Source organism: Cynocephalus volans, chromosome 6, assembly GCF_027409185.1.
Source record: "Cynocephalus volans isolate mCynVol1 chromosome 6, mCynVol1.pri, whole genome shotgun sequence".
In the NCBI taxonomy this organism is placed as follows: domain Eukaryota; kingdom Metazoa; phylum Chordata; class Mammalia; order Dermoptera; family Cynocephalidae; genus Cynocephalus; species Cynocephalus volans.
The window spans coordinates 90,270,213-90,294,309 of record NC_084465.1 but is presented as its reverse complement, the minus strand read 5'-3'; the positions used below and the strand labels follow the sequence as shown (position 1 = coordinate 90,294,309).

General features: G+C 32.8%; 1 protein-coding gene across 2 annotated transcripts in view; it reads right to left on the bottom strand.

The window, feature by feature from the left end:
- The window catches only part of TAX1BP1 (Tax1 binding protein 1), an 80,584-nt gene that overhangs the window by 37,081 nt on the left and 19,406 nt on the right, over window positions 1–24,097 (bottom strand). For both annotated transcript variants that reach the window (XM_063099551.1, XM_063099552.1), the window contains exons 3-5: window positions 19,806–19,908; window positions 12,441–12,628; window positions 9,199–9,357 (exon numbers count right to left, since the gene is read on the bottom strand). In XM_063099551.1, coding sequence (XP_062955621.1) covers window positions 9,199–9,357; window positions 12,441–12,628; window positions 19,806–19,908 — 450 coding nt within the window. The remainder of the gene's footprint in view (window positions 1–9,198; window positions 9,358–12,440; window positions 12,629–19,805; window positions 19,909–24,097) is intronic.

Genomic DNA, 24,097 nt, shown 5'->3' with positions numbered 1-24,097 from the left:
AAAAATATCAATTATACAGTATTTATAAGCATCTTAATTTGCATAAAGTAACTAAGCCAAATATTTCACTTATAGATAGAATATCATTTTAGATATCTTGTTAGAATATGAAAATTGCCACACTGCATTTACACTTCATTAAAAAATTTCATCACAGTAGTGGTCAGATATACTCAATTTATTTTTGTTCAAAGCAAATGTTTGCCTTATTCATTCTGTAATTAAAAAAAAACCAAATAACAAAAAAATCATTATACAAAACTAAATGGTTCTCTGGTCCCAATGCTACAATATCAGAGAAAGCAAATATTTATTCCCTTTGCTATAATTGTGGTCAATACACAATGATTCTAGTAAAATTTGGCACATTTTCAGTATTTGCCTTGTTGATTTATAAAGACAACCAGAGAGGTTTTTAAATAATTTTTTACATTTTTCATTTTTTGACCAAATGCTCTCTTGGCACTGCAAACAGGCTATATATTTAATTCATGTATTTCTCCCTAGGACAAAGACTAGTTGCCCAGAAGCAAAGACTAGTTTCCAATTCTGTAAGTAATAAAGTTCTACACTGGATAAACAGCAATCTAAAAAATGTACTGGAAAAGAATTAGAAAAAATTCATTAGCAAATGAATGTAAAACATGAACTAATCACTTTAACTATGAGTCAATTAACTTTATCGTGAATTACAAATTAATTCTGACTAATTTAAGAGTCTTAGAATCTTTCTCTGTTACCCATAAAGGCACCTGAATAGCTCTGCAGCATCCAAGCCTATTTTCAAAAGGCACGAAAATGTTAACGCAGGGATTATTCTTCAGGACTCTAGTTTTTTCTGTCTGAGCTAAGCATAAGCATCTTCAATTCAGCTAAGTCTTCCTAAGCATGAAACAACAATTAAGAATCATGCTCCCTTTTAAAAAGTAACCTTAAAAGAGTAAATTCTATAACACAATCTTTGAAAAACACTTGAAATTTGTGATAAATATTCATTTGATCACTTGTAAATCAAGGCAAAATGACATTATAGCTCTAATATTAAAAGAGGAAAAACTTCAACAGATAATTAAGTCTGCTACATTGTACATCAAGGTAAGATCAAAAGGGGGCAAAGGGAGATAAAGAGATTCATGCATTTCAGATTCAAACAGGGTACTTCTCTCCCTTCCTAAGTTGAAAAATCACTGGTACCATAAGCCACATTAGCATAACCTTCAGACATAAATAGACAGATAAAATGATTTTGAGCAACTCATCTATGTGGCTAAACATTCCCACGTTTAAAAAAAAATCTTAGTTACAAATACGTATGAAGAAACTAGACAGTATCAGTGACAATTACCTAGAAAAAACTATGGTATTCTGGACTCAAAATGTATACAGGGTAAAATTTAGTAAATTACTACCTGAATACTCTAAATAGCAAATTATTGGCAAAAGAATTATGTTATTTATAGAAATTGCTAGTCGGATTTTAAATTAAATTTTACACGTCACTTGATTTAATTTGGCTTTTCTCACTCTGCTTCTTAAAAATCAACTAAAATACCAAGCTATGTAGACAGTTACACAGAATATAAACACATCTTCACTGGTTTCTAGAAATTCAACCAATAAAAATATAACTGACAATAATATACAATAATAAGCAATATACAATAAGCTGTCTTCATGGCATTAAAATAATGGGCAAAATAAATAATAATAAATAAAAAGGCAAAATAAATAAATAAAATAATAAATAGGCCATTACTTGTTTCATTAACATTACTCCCCACAAACACAACCTGTGTAAGTTGCTCTTGGGCTTTCTAAAGTTCTTGTTTTTTGTTTCTTAAACTAACCTGATTGAATAAATGAACCTTATCTAATCTCTTAAATCTTAATCCAGTGTTTTAAAATTATCAGAAGTTTCTTTCTTAAGTCTACCCTAAATTTCTTATATGGCAATTTTGTTGTAAGCTTAGACAACAGATAACAGACTCTATTTCTTATCTTAAATAATTTAAATGTCTACGCATTTCCTGTGGCTGGCCGTGGCTCACTTGGGAGAGTATGGTGCTGATAACACCAAGGCCGCAGGTTCAGATCCCTATATAGGGAGGGCCGGTTAGCTCACGTGGAAGAGCTCGGTGCTGGCAACGCCAAGTCAAGGGTTAAGATCCCCTTACTGGTCATCTTTAAAAAATAAATAAATAAAATAAATAAATAAATAAATGTCTACACATTCCTTTATGGACTCTAACTTTCTGAGGAACCAGTGTAGCAGGCTATTTACTAACATTTAGAGCATCTTACCAACATGTCTATTTTCTGTTCAAAATTAGAATGCCCTAACACATACAATATTGCTCATCAATGCTTACAATAGTGGAGATCAGGCTTAAAAAATAAAATCAATATAAATAAGCAAAATCTGGTATATACATGCAAAAGAATGTTATCCAGCTTTAAAGAGAAAGGAAATTCTGACTATGCTACAACATGAATGAACCTTTAGGACATTATATTAAGTGAAAGAAGCCAAACACAAAAAGACAAATACTGCATTATTCTACTTACATGAAGTTCTTAGAGTAGTCAAAATCATAGGGACACAAAATAGAATGGTGGTTGCTAGGGGCAGGGGAAAGGGGGGAATGAGGAGGTATTGTTTAGTGGGTACAGAGTTTCAGGTTTACAAGATGAAAAGAGTTCTGGACATGGATGGTAGTAATGGTTGCACAACATTATGAATGAATTTAATACCACTAAACTGTATACAAAAAATGGTTAAGATGGCAAATTATTATGTGTATTTTACCATTATAAAAAACGCTGGGAAAAAAAATAAAAATAAACTAACCTGATTGATATCGTTAATTATTTTAGCTCCACAAGGGCTCTGAATTTAAAGTTCTTTAAATCTCAAATATTCATATAACCTCTTCAGTAATAAACTTCAAATGTATCTTGAGAAAACCTTATACTTTTTAAATTTATCAATATACAATATAGTTGATTTTTGTGTCACTTTATCAATTCCTCCTTTTCTTCCCTCCCCCTCTCCCCCCTCCCCCATCAACATCATATCTGTTCACATTTCTTAACAAAATCAAGGAGTAGTTGTGATTGTTGTGTCTTCTTCCCTCCCCCTGCCCTGTTCATTTGTTTATTTATTTATTTATTTATTTTTATCTCCCACAAATAAGTGAGAACATGTGGTATTTCTCTTTCTGTGTCTGGCTTATTTCACTTAATATAATTTTCTCTAAGTCCATCCATGTTGCTGCGAATGGTAGTATTTCTTTTCTTTTTTTTTTTTTTAATAGCAGAGTAGTATTCCACTGTGTAGATATACCACATTTTCCCTATCGACTCATCTGATGATGGGCATTTAGGCTGGAGAAAACCTTATATTTTTATTCAAACAAACGACAACAACGACAGCAAGAAAGTCACCAAGAAAGGTAGTCATAAAGAATAACCATTGGACATATCCCAAAAGAGCAAACTTTAAATACTATAAAATGTAGTGTACCTTCTACTCATTAACTATCAAAAATCTGCTATTAATAAATGCACTTAAATTCTACTTTTATAAGAAAGTAACATCCAGAGCATTAAAATTTTTGGTTGGCACTGAGAGCAGACGGAAGAAAGATAGGCTACAGATATATCTAATGTCTAAATTATTTCCTAAACATGAATATATTCCATACACAAGTGATTTTTTAACATTGGGTTTCACATACATTATTAAATAGACAGGGAATAAGCAGAAAAAATTAGGGGGCTGGCCAGTTAGCTCAGTTGGTTAGAGCATGGCACTGATAACACCAAGGTCCAAGGTTCAATCCCTGTACTGGCCAGCTGCCAAAACAAAACAAAAAAAGAGGAAAAATTTATAGTATAATTTTACTTACATTAAGCTGCCTTTTAATAAAATTAAATAGGAACTACTTAATGATAACATCTTATGAAATAAACTAAAAATGCTTCATCTTACAGTTTAGTAATGATCTATACAAAAATTATGAGTTAGTTGAGAAGTATATAAATATGCTAATTTGTTTTTAACCTCCTTTTCTAATAAATGTCTTTACTGCTATAACTTTATTTCTGAGTATAACTTAGGCTGTTTCCCACCAGTTTTGGTAAGCAATGTTTTTATTACCCCTGACTTCCAAAAAAATATGCAATTTTCATTTTTATTTCCTTTTGAAACTATTATTTAGAATATGTTTTGAAATATACAAAGGTACAGATATTGCTATGGTCTGAATGTTTCTGTCCCCCCAAAATTCATATGTTACAATGTGATAATATCAGGAGGTGGGGCCTTTGGCAGGAGATTAGATCACGAGGACACAGTCCTCATGGTTGTGATTAATGCCCTTATAAAAGAGACCCCAAACAGCTAGCTGGCCCTTTCAAACATGTGAAGACACAGCAAGAAGCACCATCTATGAACCAGAAAGACATCAAATCTGCTGGTGCCCTGATCTTGGAGCATTCTGGATTTTGGATTTTCTGATTTAGAATGCACAACCTCTATAAACTACAAAAATGGCTGCTGCTTCACTTCTGCCTTCAAATCTCACACAAGAATCTCTCTTGTGGCCCCCATAAACAGAAGCTACAAAGAACGGATCTTCTGGAAAATGCAGTCAGCCTAGACAAGCTAACATTACAGGGCGTCCACACTAAAGTTCCATTTATAAAAAGAACTCCATTTGACTTAAGTTCCCTCAATTCTAAAATTCTAAACCCTATAATTTTAACACTTTCAATTTATACTTATATAATCCTTCAATTGTATTATCAATGAAATTCATCTATATAGACCATCATGTGGCCTAACATATTCAGATAAGAAAAATTTCTTCTATAAATGAGAATGGCACTTCAATGTCTAATAACCAAAAAGATATTAAATAACCTTATTAAAACTACATACATGCTAGGGCCAGCCTGTGGCTCACTTGGGAGAGTGTAGTGCTGATAACACTAAGGACATGGGTTTGGATCCCTATAAAGGGATAGCCAGTTAGCTCACTTGGGAGAGTGTGGTGCTGACAACACAAAGTCAAGGGTTAAGATCCCCTTACCAGTCATTTAAGAAAAATAAATAAAAAATTAAAAACTACATACATGCTGGTTTTTTCCCACAATTTATCATTTCTGAAATGGGGATATGTTTAATATCAATGGTATGTCTTGGTTTATTTGGCAGTTTTTCTTCCTTAATGGTAATAAAATAATGATATGACTTACCACGGTTTCTTAGGTTCAATAAAGAAAGATATTAAAGGCTTCCCAAAACCTCTGCAGGAACTGTTATAATTGTAATAGAAAAATAAACCTCTCTGATCAGGAGAACGTTAAATAAAAGTAAACCAAACTCCAGAAAATGTGGAACCATAATTTTAAAGCTATTAAATACAATATTAATTTTTCTTATTTTCAATCAAAATATGATAAAGAATAAGTAAAAAGTGGCAATGTGGTACAATTATGTGATCTCTAGAGGGAGGAAAATGACTGCTGAATTTTACTAATACAAAATCTTTTGATTCATTTGATAGCTACTACAAACTGATGTTTTCATCCCTTTTAAATGCCAGAATATACACAATACTTAGAAAAAGATGAAATGCAAACTAATGCTCTTTTAGACACTCCTTGAACTGGGAGAACACAGGAACACACTAAAGTTGCAAAAAAAGGTAAACATTTTTAACAGTTCACATAAAGTAAACGAGTACTGCCCAAGAACGATAGTTTTTGACTATATATTTTTTAAATCTTGCACAATCCCCAAGATTCCTATGGCCTTTTTGAGACCATTAAATCCCATACCCCAAATAAAATGTCACTCTCAGACCCTTCTTTTGACTACATAAAAGCTGATCATAGTGCCACAAGCCCCAAAACTCACTGTTATTTATTCTACAGATACTTGATGAATAAAGAGACATATCACACTTGCACCTGTTATTATAAGCAGCTATTATGTAGTAATAAGAAAACCCAGCTTGGGTTTTCAGGTTCTCAGCTTTGCCATTTGTTAGTTAGATGACTTTTACAGATGAGGAAATCTAAACTCAGAAAACCTAAGTGACCACCTTTTCAAAGCAACTTCAGTGAGACTAAAAGGGATACTCTATATGATGGCAAGTTATTCTTTGCAGTATATGCTGTCAGTATACAACATTTTTATGCTTTAAGTAAGAGAAAGAAAGCCAAAGAGATAAAGATAGCTGAAGAGATCAACACTAGCCAGAGCCACCACAAAAAGAGATTCTTTACATTCTCTCACTCCTACACATGTGATACTTCCCCAATGTGTGGTGATGTCTCCTACCCAGTTTGTGATACTTAAGAACCAAAACAGTATGAATATATAAAGTTTGTAACATGCTTCCTTATATTGTTTTGGCAATATTGTTTTAATAGCACCAAATACAATATAGTTCAAAAATAGCTTGAAGTGCCTCATATCCATCTTATATTATCAATGTTCAAGTTAAAAATATAATTTATTGTACAGAAAGAACTTAACACAGTTTAGGCTCCAAAAAATTATTATAAACTAAACTAACTGAAAAACTTGACAGGGTCACAGCTCTTTTAATCTAATTTTAAAAATAAGATTCAAAATCATTGGTTCTCTGAGCCTCAGTCTTCAATCTTCTAATTTTCAAATATGTGTCTAGCACTCCAAAATAAAAACAAGAACACAATGAATACACATACAAACTGCTAAGTTTTATACAAGTCTTTAATAAATGTGAAGATGGGGTTAAAAAAAAAAGACTCATCAGTACAATGGAATATTACTTGGCAATAAAGGGAATTAATTATTGATTACAACATGGATGAACCTTAAAAACACTACAGTGAAAGAAGCCAGTCACAAAAGGCCACATATTGTGTAACTCCATTTAAATGAAACGTCCAAAATATGCAAATCCATAGAGAAAATTAGATTAGTGGTTGTCTGGGACTGGGGGAAAGGATGAGGAGGTGAACAAAGAGTAACCACAAGTAGAAAGCTTTCTTTTGGGGGTGATGAATATGTTCTAAAATTAGATTATGTTAATGGCTGCACAATTTCTTATTCCCATTAGTAACTATACTAGAAACCACTGAATTGTATACTTTGAACTGGTGAAATTTATGGTATATAAATTATAACTCAATAAGGCTGTTTTTTAAAAAGATCAGTTAGATCAGCTCACATCTTCGGCCTTCAGAGGTAGAAGTATAGAGCAGTGGTTAAGAGTACTGACTGGGGCCAGACTGCTAGCCTCCATCACTCAGTAACTGTGCAATAATGGATAGGTTAAATACGCTCTCTGTGCTACCTCTGTAAAATGGACATAATAGTGCCTACTTCATAAAATTAAGTGAGTTAACATATGTAAAAGCACTCAGACAATCACCTGGCTCTTATTGTTATATGAGTTGTTTTTATTAATAAGCCTCTTACAAGAGAAGAAAAAAAATCTACACTTAAAAATGAACGAAAAATGAACGTAAAAACTATCCTTAATAATGAGTTACTTTTAAATCAAGGGTATACGTGAATAATGGAACATATACCATAATAACATAGAGAAAACATGAAATATAATTTATCGTGTCTCAATTTATAAACATTATCTTGTTTTGGTTTTAATTTACTAATACTAGTTTATTCCTTCAAGCAACCAATTACATATAATAACCTTAAAAACAATTAAGCATACAACTTAAGCCAACCTGTTCTGATAACCTTAACATATCTAATTCTTTTAATATATAAAATTAAAATTTTTTAATTATCGTAAACATTTAATTATTATAACATTTAATTTGGATTTTATATTTGTCATGTATTGAATGGGTAATAAGCTAATCACATTATTTTATAAAACAATGAAAGCGCAATGAATTTCTCTTATTGTGAAGAAACTGAGGGTCTCTAGAGGGTCTCTAGTGATCACATTCCAAGTAGAGTATCCACTATAGAATTTTAAACAAAATTACAGGTGATACATCATAACAGTCTTTCAGATATTCAATAGTTTAAATACTCTCAGTACCACAAAATGAAGACCTCTAGAACTATTATATTAAGATTGTTTTTTTAGAATTCATCCCACAAAATGGACTTAAAACTGTCAAGAAATGTTATGGATTTCTTAAGCCATTCAACCAAGACCAGTTTGAAAGTTTCTGAGTTGTTCTAGCTGCTCAGGAGACCTGACTAATTAAGATGAAGACTGTAATTTTGGAAGTAAAAAGCAAATTAATAAAAACTAGAAGTCCCTTGACTAGTAAACAAAGAGGAACTATCTTTCCTGGCAAGCACATTATTCTACCCCCAGAAATAAGCAATTGCCAACACGTATGTTTCTATAACTTACAATTTATTTTTTTACATCATGCATGTATTACACTTCTAGCATTTGGGGAAAATGTTATCCAGTCCTATTGGATGACACTATGCATATTTTAGTCCTTCCTTAATTAAGATTTTCCAGTACATCATTATGAAAAATAGTAAAACAGAAATACCTACTTACATTTAGGGAAAACCTACTATGCACCAAGTACCATTCTGGGTATTTTTAATCACTATTTCCTGTAATATAGTGAATCATTAAAAAATCATTTTCAAGTACTTCCCAAAGAGCACGCCCCAATGCGAGAGTATCAACAGAGAAGTAGTCTCCTTCAAGATTACTGAGTATTATCAAGATTTAAGAGTTGCCATAAAAACTTCTGCTAATACTTCTTCTGGGCACCAAGGCTCACAATCTCCTACAAATTTTGCTTCATTAATCCCCTGGCCTCAGTCTACCACTTACTCAACCTCAGTCTTAATTTCTTTATTTTATGTTTTATCGTGTCTAATTGTATTTTCAAACCCTCCAAAAATCTACCAAGTATTTCTACAATTAGATATAAAACATTTGGAAATAGTTGTCAGGGACTGCCTGATCAAGCTTGGTACCAAAGTTTAAAAGTATTTTAACCATCTTACAACATAAAAGTAGCAGTGGCAGAAGGTTAATAGGAACTGACCTATTCTTGAATAAATGTCTAACTAAATGCTACTTTTTTCAATACTGATTTTCGCTCACTTTAATTGGTTCAGTTCCTGAAAAAGGTGGCTTTCAGGCAACATACTGTCAACTCCTATCACTTACATAATACACAACCAACCTTTTGCTCTGCTTGCAGTTGGTCACATCTTTCTTTCTCATGGTTAAGTTCTCTTTCCATTCTTCCAACTTGCTCTCGAAGTTGAGCTGTTTCTTTTTCCAGAATGGCAATTAACTTTAACAGCTCTTCTTTTTCTTTCATGGTTTTCTCAATTTTTAACTGTAAAACAAAAAACTCAAATAAATTGTTTTTTTTCTTAATCCTAAAATATGTTATTACAAATTTAGTTTTCAATTTCAAAAATATAATGAAGAAAGTCACTGAAAGAACTTTTACATTCTACCTACTTCATATCAATCAGCCTCTTTTTTAGCCTTCAGTTAGAAAAATTCATGAATCATAAATTTAAAACTTCTTTTGGTTAGGCAAAAAGGAAAATATTTTTAAAAGGTGAAATGAGTGAAATTTAATTATGAAGCTACCAGCTAATCACTTTTCAAATCAGTACTAAAAATATGACATTAGGTTTCACAAGTTAATTAATTATGGGGCTTTCTTATTCCCATTAGTAATCAAATATTTCAAGAGGAAAATTTGTACCTCTTCTTGAATGCAAACCTTTGAGTCTATTTAGAAGTTACTTATGTGTTACATAAGGCCTTCTTCTATAGACTCACTACTCAAAGTTCTGGTTCTTTAAATAAGTTACCAAGAAATAAACAGTTTCAATATATACAATGGCTTTGACTTGGCTAAATTAAAACAATTTTCATAAGTAAAAATGCAAATTTTAGGACAAAAATGCAGACTATAACAATACATTAACAATATAATTAATTCTTATGGGAATACTAACAGTTACTCAGTTCAGGAAAATCTAAACTCCAACATTCTAAAAAGTTACTAAATTAAGGGACCTAAAATAGTAGTAAATAAAACAGTAATATTTCTCTTACAGCATAAAGTCCTTGATGCTAACCAGGGAAGAAGGGAGATTCAGAGAGAAGTCTTTGCAAAGGAGGCACCATACATTTAGCTACTAAAATAAAATGTTTTTCCGCAATACACCCTAAATTAGTTTTCCAGGGTCACAGAATCACGGAATCAAACTGATTAAACTCTAAAATGGCTCTTATGAAAGTTGAATAGTAGAAAACTTTTAGAATAACCCTTTTACCTGCTCCAACAAACCAAATGAAAATGCCAAGAGGAAAAACTCTCAAAAGGGAAAAGTTTATTTAATCAATGAACTTTTTCTACCTTACGTAGTTTTTTTAAATGATGAGGTATATTGCAATAAAAGACATTCAATAAATTCACTAATTACTGATATTTTGCCATGTTTACCTTATCACCCTTTATATACTTCACTTAAGTTGATTTATGCAATTTTTTTTCCTTGCTAAACAGTCTGAAATGAAATTGCAGACATTTCACCCCTAAGTACTTCAGAGCAAGCAACTCCTAATAAGGACAGTCTCCTTTTCAACCACTACTGTTATTGTAGCTAAGAAAATTAAGAATAATTTTATGTCACCCAGTAGATCATCCATAGTCAGATATTCCCCACTATCCCCAAAACATCTTTTTATAAATCTACTATCCAATCAAAGTTCATGCACTGCAAGACTGTTTCATTAATCACTTTTAATTTCAACAGGGCCCCAGATAATGTCTCACATTAGTACTAATTTTGTGCAGTTTTAGATAAAATCATTAAAGATTTTAATAAATGTGGATATTTAAAAGATACCAAAAACTTGGTCAGAAAATAAAAACATCTTATCTCAGAAATATTTACTAAGAGAGCAATTTACATTTTCTTTATAAAGTACTCCTTGTGGAATAGGTAAAAGTGAAATAGATTGTTCTATGTCCGGATTTACTTGCAGGAAAAAGCACGAGAGAGATGTGGATGCCGAAATGCTCATCATTTTTCTGTTAAAAGCCCTGAAATCAGGGTGGTCTAACAAGTACTCAAAAATCTGCAGTATAAATACTAACTGCATTCTTCTTAAGAGTTGGGCTTGTTTCAGCATCTTTGACATAGTATTCAAATACCAGGCTAAAAACCTTGATCATCAGGCAGTTGTCACCACAAAATGTTTCAGTCACCCTATAAAAGTTACATTTCTGTATTTAAGATAAGAGAGGAATTTTTGGAAAGGGAAAGGAAAGACATGAGAGAATTCACAATAAAAAGCAATTGGTTCCTTCTAAACTTCTAGTTTGTGTAATAAAAGAATTGTATCTATAACCTCTTGTCTTTTTTTCTCTAGTCTTACTTCATGAAAGTAATTAAAGTAAAATCAGAGGCATAAAATATTTATGTGTTTAAAAAAATCCATCTGACTATAAAGAAAAAGGAATGACCGCAACAGACAAAATATGTGTGTAAATTAACCAAAAATGTACACTGAACCAATTTAAAAAGCTATTTTTCTTATTATTACAATAGAGAAGACTATATACAATTAATCACAATAACTCAAATATAATATTCTAGTTTTTTTTTTAGGTGTAAGTTAAAGATATTGGGAATTGGGATCGTGAAATGAGAAAAGAATGCTGTTGTATTCTCTCTTTCAATGACCACTAAAAATTAAGACATAAAATATGATTAGACCATCTACACAGTAAATTTATAGTGGAGCCAAATGCCATGACTCAATAATATTCAATTAAAGAAAAAAATAGTACAAAGATTTTCACCTTTTCTTTCAAAATTATGGTTAATCTAGGTTTATTCATTTGACCAGATGAATAAAGAAAAGAATGTTTCTAAAAATGCTCAACCTAAATTAAGAGATTAGGATGCTTCTCTTATTCACAGCCACACTTGAGAAAGAACAAGCTCATGGTGTAGTTAAATAAAGTTCACATCCAATTACAGTTAGATTTATTGTTTTACATCAATCTCCCAACCAACTTCATCCCCCAAATCTGTACTATTCTACAGTCAACGGATTAGGCCACCACAAAAAAAGGTTAGGGCAAGGGAACATAAGAAATATTTTAGGTCTAAATTCTCTCAATAAGTATTACTGCATTACTTACTACACACAAAATACTAGTGAGCCCTGGGGAAAGTCCCTGCCACAGTAGAACCAATAACATAATTATGACCAAAACATTTTTTTAAGTATTTCAAAAAAGACACTCTAGGTTTATTATTTCAGTTATTAAAGAGTATTTGACTTTTGTGCATAGTCCTGCATGACCTAAAATTCTTAAAATGCCAATCAACATGAACTCTATACCTAAAATTATCAATGAATCATTATCTCACTGTTGATACCAACCTCAAGAAGGCCAGCTTTTGTGGTCACCACCAACATGTCAGAATTTCCTTCGTCTTCCATAGTAAGCAACTCTTCAACTGGAGAAGAAGCTCGAAACTGGAAAGGTGTACTTGCTCCACGAATTTCACCCTTATGGGTGACATAACAGAACTGATAAAATTCTCCATCATCATTTGGAAGATAATATCCTAAGAAGTTGTCAAACAAAAAAATAATTATTAAACTTCATGTTTCAATTTAACAATACTTGCTCTCTCTCATTCCTCACACTGTTCTTAACACATATCTGGGATATGTCTTTCCTCCTATCTTTCACAAATTATCAAATCTAGACTCTTTCTTCATCTTCAAACATACCTAAAATTTTTTTCTCTTAGATCTAAGCTTATACTGCTAGAATATTCTTTCCTCATTTTTTCACTAGGTCAATACCAACTCATCTGGGAGAGGTAAGTACATACAGTCAGCTCTCCATAACCATGGGTTCCACATCCGTGGATTCAACCAACCAAGGATTGAAAATATGTAGTTGAAAAAAAAATCTCATCTATACCGAACGTGTAGTTTTCTTGTCATTATTCCCTAAGCAATACAGTATAAGAACTACTTATATAATATTCACATTGTATTAGATATTTTAAGTCATCTAGAGATGGCTTTACATATACAGAAGGATGTGTATAAGTTACACACAAATACGTTACGCCATTTTATATCAGGGACTTGAACATCATCGGATTTTGGTATCCACGGGAATTCCTAGAAGCAATCCCACACAAATACCGAGGAGACTGGAGGAGAAGGAAGGGAAGAACCAGTACAAAAATCTGAGGATTGGGGATAGGGATGGGAGTATTTAAAGAAATCTTCCCTCCAACTTGACTTTCATTACATGCAAAAGGGAGATATTAACTAAAGAAATATGCTGTACATGTGAACTGGGTAAAGGCAGAAAAAAGGATGAGGTCCACTGGTGCAATGCAACAAAAATAAGCTTTGGAACCACACAGATCTATTTGGGAATTCCAGCTCTACAGCTATTATTTACTTAACACCTCCCTGAGCCGCAGGTTCTTATCTGTAAAAAAAAGATATGAAGCCATCTATCTCAGAATTCCCAAGTATCTACAGATAATGTATTAATACCATCTAGCCTACTATCTGACAAATAACAGGTGTTCAATACTTGTTCCCTTCTTTCTTCAATTGTTACCCTCTCTTTAAAATTTTGCCAGATTATCCTAATTCAAAATTAATCTTTACTTCCTCTCCAAAACTCACAGTATTTTCTACATTTAAAAAAAAACAAAAAACCCTCCACAGCATACTCTGTATTACTATTCACTGTGTACATACTTTACATCCTATATCAGACCTCAAAAACACTGAGGGCAGATGCTGAGAGCAGATTTATTTTTGTGTGTATGTATGTATGTATGTGTCTATGTTCGTGTGTGTATATATATAAATTTTATAATCCCCCAAAATGATCTGTAGAAATGACATATTCAGTAACTGAATGAATGAATATGAAATGAATATAATAAGATGAATACATACACGCTATTAATATCTACTCAAAAATCTGTAATCACTATGCCTTTCATGTCTTGAAATTTTCAGACTCATTATTATGATACCTACTTCATCTGATTTTATTCTTTAAAACATAGCTGGCTTTTCTACTTAGAAACAGGGAAGAGGAGAAGAGAATACACAAGATAAGCCAAGAACTTCTTGTAGTTCTTAAAAGCAAAGAAGAAGCCTTCAAAAAAGAATTGGAAGGCATGGTAGTGGTAAGGGTAGGGTCAAAATATACAGGAGCCTACCTGAATAACCTCCCAAAGATCAAAGCCAGAATAGTTTGGGCAACAAAAAAATAATAGGCTTTATCTCATAGAAGAAAATACTGAGTCCATGGAGAAGGGTGTAACTCTTCCTAACACTAATTCCAACTAATTAAGGTACAAGTCATGAGCATCATTAGGCAAACATTGCGATCATAATTACTGCACAAAAGATACATTGAGAGATACTAAAACTAGTGACTGAAAATTTAAGGAGAAACAAGATTGCTCCCACATAATATTCATCAATTACAAATGGAAAAATACTAACTTTATTTACAGTGGCAAAACCCAGACAACATTAAATACCTTAACCAAGTGATCAAGATTAATAGCACCAGTAATAAGATATATGGACATCAAGCACTCCCCAGTAATAAGATATATGGACATCAAGTACTCCCTGATATAAAGCACTGAGAAAGATACAACATCACTTCTATTGCAATATTCCTGAAAATGTGTAACCACAATCTAATCATGAGAAAACATCAAACAAACCCAAAATGAGAGACATGCTACCAAAAAAAAACCACAAAACTAAACAATACTCTTAAAAAGTAAAGGTCATGAAGATAAGGACACACTAACGAGACTAAGACAACTAAAACAATGTGGGGTTCGGGACCAATTCCGAGAACGGTAAAAACAACATCAGTGGAAATACCACAAATCTAAAGTCAATAGCACAGCACCAATGTTAAATTCCTGGCTTTTTAAATAAATGTCCTATGGGCATGCAAGATGTTAACATTATGGGAAGCTGGACAAAGGGTATATTGAAATTCTGTGTTACTATTTTTCCAAGTTTTCTTTACATCTAACATTATTTTGGCTGGCCGATTAGCTCAGTTGGTTAGAGTGTGGTGCTGATAACACCAAGGTCCAGGGTTTGATCACTGTACCGGCCAGCTGCAAAAAAAAAAGGCCACTTATTTTAAAAGCTCAAATAGAAAACAAAAATATAGTCTGATCAATCAGCTCTGGTATCGTGATGTTAGAAATTCTACAACCTAGATATTCAAGTACTGTTTCTTTAAAAAACAAAAATCTCACTAAAATAATCTACTAAAATAAATAGTTCAAATACCAATTGAGATAGATGTAATTATTCAGAGCTGCAATTTAAAGCTATCCATCCAGAAAAATTGTTCTCAAATTAGTAACACTGAAAATAAAATAGGAAAAAGTAAAAATCAAACTGAGTCAAATTTTACAGCCTGTGACATTAGCACTCAGTTAAAATTATAATATAAAAATAAGAATCTATTTAGAAAAACAATTGCATTTAGGTATTTTCTGTTGGTTGTTTTGAGCTTCACATTTTAGGACTCTCATGATTCATCCACGAAATGAGGGACATGATTTAGATTGTGCTTAAAAGCCCTTCTAGCTTTAATCTTCTATGACTAAGTTTTCTGTGTCTCTACCTTGACTTCCTTCTGCAACAAACAAACAAAAAAGTTCTAAGCAGGCAGAAGCTTTTATTTATGGATTTCAAAATTCAAAATAAAAATTAATATTAATAAATTTTCAAAAAACTTGCAAAACTTACTGCATTTATGCTTAGCTCCCATAAAAACACTTTTAAAGCATAAACAGAATAAACTGGATGCTCTTCTCTTTCTTTTCTTTTACCACTTTTAAACTACTTCCCCAGTCACTAATAAACAAATGTATTAGTCACCATAAGAAATTCAGTAAGTTATTTCTTAAGAGAAAAAACAATCACAATAAAAATGACTAAAAATAAACCCACAACATTTAAGAAAATACTTTTAAAGATAAAATCATTTCCAATATACATACTTAAATTTGATTATTTTAAAAGGCTATGTATTAAAAGATTAACTACATATATAATTTATAATGTTTCTTTACCCATAAACATCTATGAGAACCTAAATCTCTGCCCATATTACACTACAAATTTTATCCCCTGAATATTTGGTTTTTGACATAGAACATAAGGAAATATTTTTCATATATGCAAGCTCCATGCAGTCACACTGCCAACTAATATTTAGAGCAAACATATACAAAACTCATAATAAAATAAAGAAGTTTTGTTAAAATGCAGACCACCAAAGTCCACAACACTGACAACACCAAATGCTGGTGAGAATATACAGCAACAGGAACTCTCATTCACTGCTGGTGGGAATGCAAAACAGTACAGCCACTGTATAAGACAGTCTGTAAACAAAATTAAGCATACAATTCTCTTATAAAATTAAACATAGTCTTACCATACAATCCAGTAATCAAACTCCTTGGTATTTACCCAAATGAGCTAAAAATTTACATCTACACAAAAACCTACACAAGAATGTTTACAGAAGCTTTATTCATAACTGCCAAAACTTGGAAGCAACCAAGATGTCCTTCAGAAGATGAATGGATAAACAAACTGTGATACATTCATACAATGGAATGTTAATCAGCAAGAAAAAACACCTCTTTTTTGAGCTATTATGCTACAAAAAAACATGGGGAAATTTTAGATGTGTATTGCTAAATGAAAGAAGCCAATCTGAAAAGGCTACATACTATACGATTCCAATCATATGACATTTTGTAAAGAGCAGAACTATGAAGACAGTAAAAACATCAGTGGTTGCCAGGAGTATGGGGACAGGGAAGTAGAGATGAATAGGTGGAGGGAGCACAGGTGATTTTGGGGGCACTGAAACTATTATTCTGTATGATACTGCAACAGTGGATATGTGTCTACACATTTGTCAAAATCCACAAAAAGCACATCACAAAAAGTGAATCCTAATGTAAACCATGAACTTAGCTAAAAATAATGTATAAATATTGGTTCATCAATTGTAACGAATGTATCACACTAATGCAAGATGTTAAAAGTAAGTGAAACCAGGGAGGGGTGGGGTAAGGGGTTATAAGGAAACTGCATACTTTTCGCTCAATTCTTCCTATAAACCTAAAACTGCTCCAAAAATATAAAGTCTATTAATTTTTTAAAAATTAAACCATCTGAAGCTGATTAATCTGAACCTAGTTATTTTAAAAGTCTCCTTTGTATATGTCACCAAAATCCAAGTCAGATATTGCCTGACATAAAACAGCACAATTTTTTTTTTTTTGCTTGCCAGTACAGGAATCAAACCCTGAACCTTGGTGTTATCAGCAACACACCCTAACCAATTGAAGCATACTTTAATTTACATAAGACCATGTCAATTAGATAATGTTAACAATATTTGTTGAAAACTCACCTACTATATGCTAGTGGTCCCCAAACTTCTACATATCAGAATCACCTGTTGATCTTTTAAAATTCCAAAACCCAGGCCACAACCCAGACGAATTAAATCACAATCTCTAAGATGGGCCATAAACATCTAAATGTCTTGAAACGCACAAGTTATCCTAAGTACAGTCAAATTTGGAAAGCACTGAACTAAAGCTATATGCATAGGCTCCAAGTTATGCTGTACTTAGAACAGGCTGATCCTCTCTCAATAACTATAACAAAAAATGACTAAAACATAAGGAGGGGTATCATTATAACAATTTTTCTAAAATAAATACTAGTAACGTTTATCCCAAATTCAAACTGTCTTTGGTTCATTGGTTCTTTTCTTAAATAAGCATTGTGTGCTAAGTATTTACATTAAATGAATATTTCATTAGTTTTTTATTTTAGATGCTTTCTTTTAGTTTGGTTGGCATAAAATTCAATTAAATTTCAACATTTTGAAGAAAGTAAACCAGATCAGATAAGGGAGAGATGATTTGGGGTTTGATTTTAAAGACTTACAAGATTTTAAAATTTCATTAAAATGTGTGAAACAATAAACTTTATTTTAATCATTCATCTTATAATCTTGAACACATTTTTTAAAGTAAATGATTGATACGATGTATACTTCTTTCTGCTAGAATAAAAAAAAATTTTAATAGAGCCAAATGCTCAGAGATAGGAGGAACCCAGAAAAAAAACCCTTAACTATTAATAGCAGTCCCAGAGGAAAATAATAAAGTCCTAGAATTTTTTTTTTAAATAAAGAGGTAAATAAAGTCTTAAGGAGCAAAGAGCCTTCTCAGGGGTGTTTAACCTGGGGTTGAAGGATAAAAAGAATTCAGGTTATCCATCAACTTCAATTAAAAAATAATATTGTTATTTTTACTAACATCTTACTAAAATTTTAGCATGTTCTTTATTATTAATGTAGCAACAAGCCACATATATTACCAGTACTTTTGATTTTTGTCACTAACAGTAATCATTTATATGTTAATATCATGTTACAATTGTTACAGGTATCTCAATGCTATCTTACTTTGAAACTATGGCAGTTATCAAATCTTCCAGTACATCTTGTTAACACACAGATTTTGAAGAGCATATATTAATATACCACAAACTTATTACTACAATATTTTAATAACTATTTCAATATAATTGGTTTTCTTTGCAATTCTATGCATTCTATTTTATATACACTAAAATATTATTCTGAGACAGAGTCTATAAACTTCACCAGATTAAAAAGAATCCATGGCATACACAAAATTAAGAATTTGCTTTAATACAACCCAAAGTCAGTACAACTGTAATACAAAATCTCTCTGCAGCAAATTCTGTACTAGATTTCTGAACAAGAGTATTTTTCTCAATTTTTTTTTACTGTGGCAAAAAAACACATAAAATTTACTAAACCATTTTAAAGTATACAGATTAGTGTTATTGAATACAAGTACATTTAGGGTTATTGAGTACAAGTACATTTATACTGTTGTGTAACCATAACCACCATCCATCTCCAGAACTCTTTTCATCTTGCAAAACTGAAACTCTAGACTCATTAAACAAAAATACCCCATTCTTCCCTTCCCCAAGTCCCTGGCAACCACCATTCTACTTTCTGTCTCTGAGTGTGCCTATTCTAAGTGCCTCATATAAGTAGAATCATACAGCATTTGTCTTTCTGTGACTGGCTTATTTGACTTAGCATAATGTCCTTAAGGTTCAACCATGTTGCAGCATATGTCAGAATTACCTAAAAATATCTTTTAAATGTGTCTATAACGCGAAATTAAGAATGAATTTTATATTACTCATTTACATCCGTTTTATAGGAACTTTCACATGACAGAATTAATATAACTACTCTATAAATCCTGTTAATCATCTTTGTGGTTTTCACCTGGATTATTTTCTTCACCTCTAACTTGCTACCTTATTCTAATATCAATAATAGTATCTTCTCATTAGAAAAAAAAATAATCACCAAAAGTATAGATCTAGAAAGAAACCCACTCTATTCAATGAAAACTAAGATAACAAACAACTTAAATGTCTACATAAAATATCACGTGGCCTACATTAGATATTTACATTCTTATGACTTTTGCTAAACAAAGACACTAATTAATTCAACTTTGGTACCTTGGACATGCCTTAAACAGATAATTACAATGCAATATAACATCTTTAATGTCAATAAGAAATCTAGTTTCATCATGTTCTGCCATTTTCAGTTCTTACCTTGAAATGCTAGCACACAATTGACTGTTGATCCTTCTACATAATGTTCAGGCATAGGGGACCATAAAAATGTATAATAATCACGAGCAGTACTCCATCCGACCTAAAGGAAAAATAACAAAAGTGAGGGCAGCGGGGAGGGTAACAAGTAAATAGGTTAACGTTGCCCTGATATCTTGTAGCATATTTTTTAAATTATACCCTAAAATTAATACATGCATTTAATGTTTACAAACCATGAGTATTTTAACAAGCAAGTATAATTATATTTTTATTAAACTATAGCCTAATGCTATAAAAATCTACAAAAACTGAATAGCAGAGTTTCTACTATGTATTAAAATGCAATTTGCTATCCAATTTCTCTAGGATAATCTAAGTATGCATACAATTAAATATGAAAACTTTTGTTTTGCTTAAAATTTAACTTCACTAAACACAGTGAGTTTTTTAAAACTTATGAAGGTATTTCAGAAAGTTTGTGGAAATATGGGATTGAACAACAATACGAATCTTTCTGTGAAGTTTTTGAACACCCATCATAATAATTTATACCTCAATTTAAGTGATTTTTTTTGTTTTACTCAGATACTCCCACTCTCCCTTAAATCCACCACTAAATTCACTAATCTTTCACCTTTGGCAAGTCTTGTCTGCAGCCAATTCGCAAATTTTGCAAAAGGGCCTTTGGTACAAATAGACCACCTATGTCTCATCTATTGCTAAGACATTTTCAACTTACAACATGAATATATACATTATATATCTCAATCTGTATTTTCCAGATTGTACCATGTCCATCTAATATTCTAAGACTGAACATCAGAGGTGTTTAAAACAGGTACTAGATATCCATTTGCTAGTAATAATACAAGAAATTTTGCATCAGTCACAGGATTATATTATGTGTGTTCTAAGATACTAATTGGTCTCAGATTGCAAACAGAATACTGAAGCTGGAAGAACCTTAGCCACCTTTAGTCTCCAAAGTAATGGCGGAAACTGCAGGTTACACGCCAGTAGGACGTGATAAAATCAACTTAGTGGTTCATGACTAGTATTTATTTTTGAATTATATGGAATAGTATGAAAGTACATTAAGGTTAAGCGCTGCTTTCATGAAAATTTGTTTTAGGTGTATTTGCATGCAACTTTGCTGGGGCGAATCACAGAATTTATTTCTGTGTGTCAGGGTCCAAAACATTTGACATAATCATCTCTTTACAGAGGAGAAGCTTGAGGAATCAATGAACAAGTGATTTACCTCACCTGTCTGAGCCTCAGATTTTTTTCTCTGAGAGTGGTTGGAAGGATTAAATTAGATGGTGAACCTAAAAGCAGCACTTTGCAAAGTACCTGACCAATGGTGAGCACTCCATAAATGGTAGTTACTGCAAGGGTAGTATATTGCAGTGATTAAGAGTATAGGGTGTGGGGTCAGATTGCCAGAAAAGATCACTTACTAGCTGCATGACTTTGGACAAGTTATTTATTCCTATTTCTTCCTCTTTAAAATAGAGATAATGGCAATAATCTCACAAGGTGTGTCTGTGTTAAAAAAGATCATCCCTGTATTTAGCATGGTGCCTGCCTAGCACATAAGTGCTCATTAAATGGTACTGCTCATTAAATGGTACTGCTCATTAATAGCCAAGGACACACAGCCTATTTGGGACAGTGATCTTGACTCTAAGATATTCTGTCCCTCATTCCATATCCCCCAATGCTTAAGGAGTTCATCTGAAGTTCTTCCCCCAACAGATATGTCTGGTACAAATAATATCTTGCATTCTTTGTCCTTCTCTATATACTGCTATTGAAAAAATACTATCGGGCCGAGCCCGTGGCGCACTTGGTAGAGTGCTGCGCTGGGAGCGCGGCAACGCTCCCGCCGCGGGTTCGGATCCTATATAGGACTGACCAGTGCACTCACTGGCTGAGTGCCGGTCACGAAAAAACAACAAAAAAAAAAAAAAGAAAGAAAAAATACTATCAAGAGCTACATTTTTCTTGAGAAAAAAAATGTCCCTAAGAGAAAAGTTTCTACACCTGGCCCAAGTGATCAAGAGAGGTGCTGAGTGTGCTATTTATTTGTGATGGCTAACACAAAACTGCTAACTTTACAATTAAAGGTGATATCTGACTCAAGTAGCACTGGGAGTAGCAGTAACAGATACAATTCAGGGAGTGTTTATTTTGGCTTATTATTATTACTCTTATTTTACAAATTAGGAAACAAGAACTTGAAACCAAAGTTCAAGCTCTTAACCATCAAGACATTACACACTCCTCTCCTGACAGGATATAAAAGACTCTTCATACTTTCTGAAACTATACCTTCCTTCCAACACTGACTATATAACTATATAATTCGTTAAAAAAAAAAAAAAAAAAAAGTACAGTACAGTTGAAAAAGGACAGAAAAGAGTAAGGAAAGGAGAGAAAGCTCTGTCCATAACTGTTACCCATGAGAAGAAAAACATAAAATGGGAGAAATGAGATCTTTTACCAGATAAAAAAAGTATGTAAAAGGGAGCGACATCAGCAAGATGGCAGAAATGGTAGCCTTCAAACTTGTTCCCCCCCAAACACCAATTTAACAATATACAGTGCAAAAAGCATTTGTGAGACCTCCAAAAACCAATTAAAAAGTTGCAGTACCCCAGACAGGCTCAAAGTCAAGAACAGCTGCATTGAAAAGGGCCAGAAAAGCCATTTCATAACAATCCCCAATAGCCCTTCCTCCAAGCCAGCACAACTCAGCAGGATCAGGAAGAAGAGCCTAGTTCACAGATTCTCCCTAGGGAGGAAAAGAAAAGAGTGGAATATGCATCCAACATTCTGGCTTTTAGGTGGACTGTTCAAAGGCCAGGTTTTGTCTTGCCTGATTCAGAGTGCTTATAGAAACAGCATACTTTGGTTACCTAGGGACTGAGGAGAACAAAGGACTACTCAACAGCTTTTTTCATCACCAGAGAACCTGCAGTACCAAAGATGGACATCAGAGGGTGCAACAGAGTACAAGCTCTTGAAAGAGGAATCAGCCAGTCTCCATAACTGACAAATTACATACAAAAGCCCGGAGAAGACATATCCCCATAAAAGGCATAAGGGAGCCCCAGAATCTCTAACCTGGCTGTTTGGTGAAGGTCTACCCTGTACAAAGCCAGTCAGTGAAGGCTGAGAGAGTAAAGGCTGTTTTATCAAATGCACAAAACAGCAAAAAACAGCAAAAAAACAGCAAGGCAAATGAAAAAACAGGGAAATATGGCCTAATCAAAGCAACAAAATAAATTTCAGAAACCAACCCTAAAGAAACGAAGATCAAAGAATTCAAAATAATCTTTAAAAAGTTCAGTGCACAGGGCCGAGCCCATGGCGCACTCGGTAGAGTGCTGTGCTGGGAGCGCGGCGACGCTCCCGCCGCGGGTTCGGATCCTATATAGGAATGACCGGTGCACTCACTGGCTGAGTGCCGGTCACGAAAAAACGACAAAAAAAAAAAAAAAAGTTCAGTGCACAAGAGAACACAGATAACCAAATAAACAAAATCAGGAAAACACATGAGTAAAATGAGAATACCAACAAAGACAGAAACTAAAAGAACCAAGAACAAAACAAAAAAAAGTTAGAAAGAAATTAAGAAAAGAATCTAAAAAGAACAGAAATTCTAGAGCTTAAGAATAAATGATTTGAAAAATTCACAAGAGGGGTTCAACAGCTGACTTAATCAAACAGCATAAAGAATCAGCAAACCAGACAGGTCATTTGAAATTAATAAGTCAGAGGAACAAAAAGAAAAAAATGAAGAAAAGTGAAGCTTAAATGGCTTATGGGATACCAACAAGCAGATCTATATATGCACTGAAAGATCCAAAAAGAGAAGAGAGTGAGAAAGGAGCAGAGAGCTTATTTGCAGAAGCAGCCAAATACTTCCCAAATGTGAAAAAGGAAATGGACATCCAAATTCAAGAAGCTCAAATGAATTCAACTAAGATATACCCAAATAAGCCTACACTTAAGACACATTATTACAGTAGTACCCCCCTTATCCATGGGGGAATATTATCCAAGACTCCCCAATGAATGCCTAGAACCATGAATAGTACCAAACCCTACATTCACTATGTTCTTTGCTATACATACTACCTATAATAATTAATTAGGCACAGTAAGAGATGAACAATAATAATAATAAAACAATTATAACAATATACTGTAATAGAAGTTGTATGAATGTGCTCTCTCAAAATATGTAATTGTACTTTACTCATCCTTCTGGTAATCTGTCA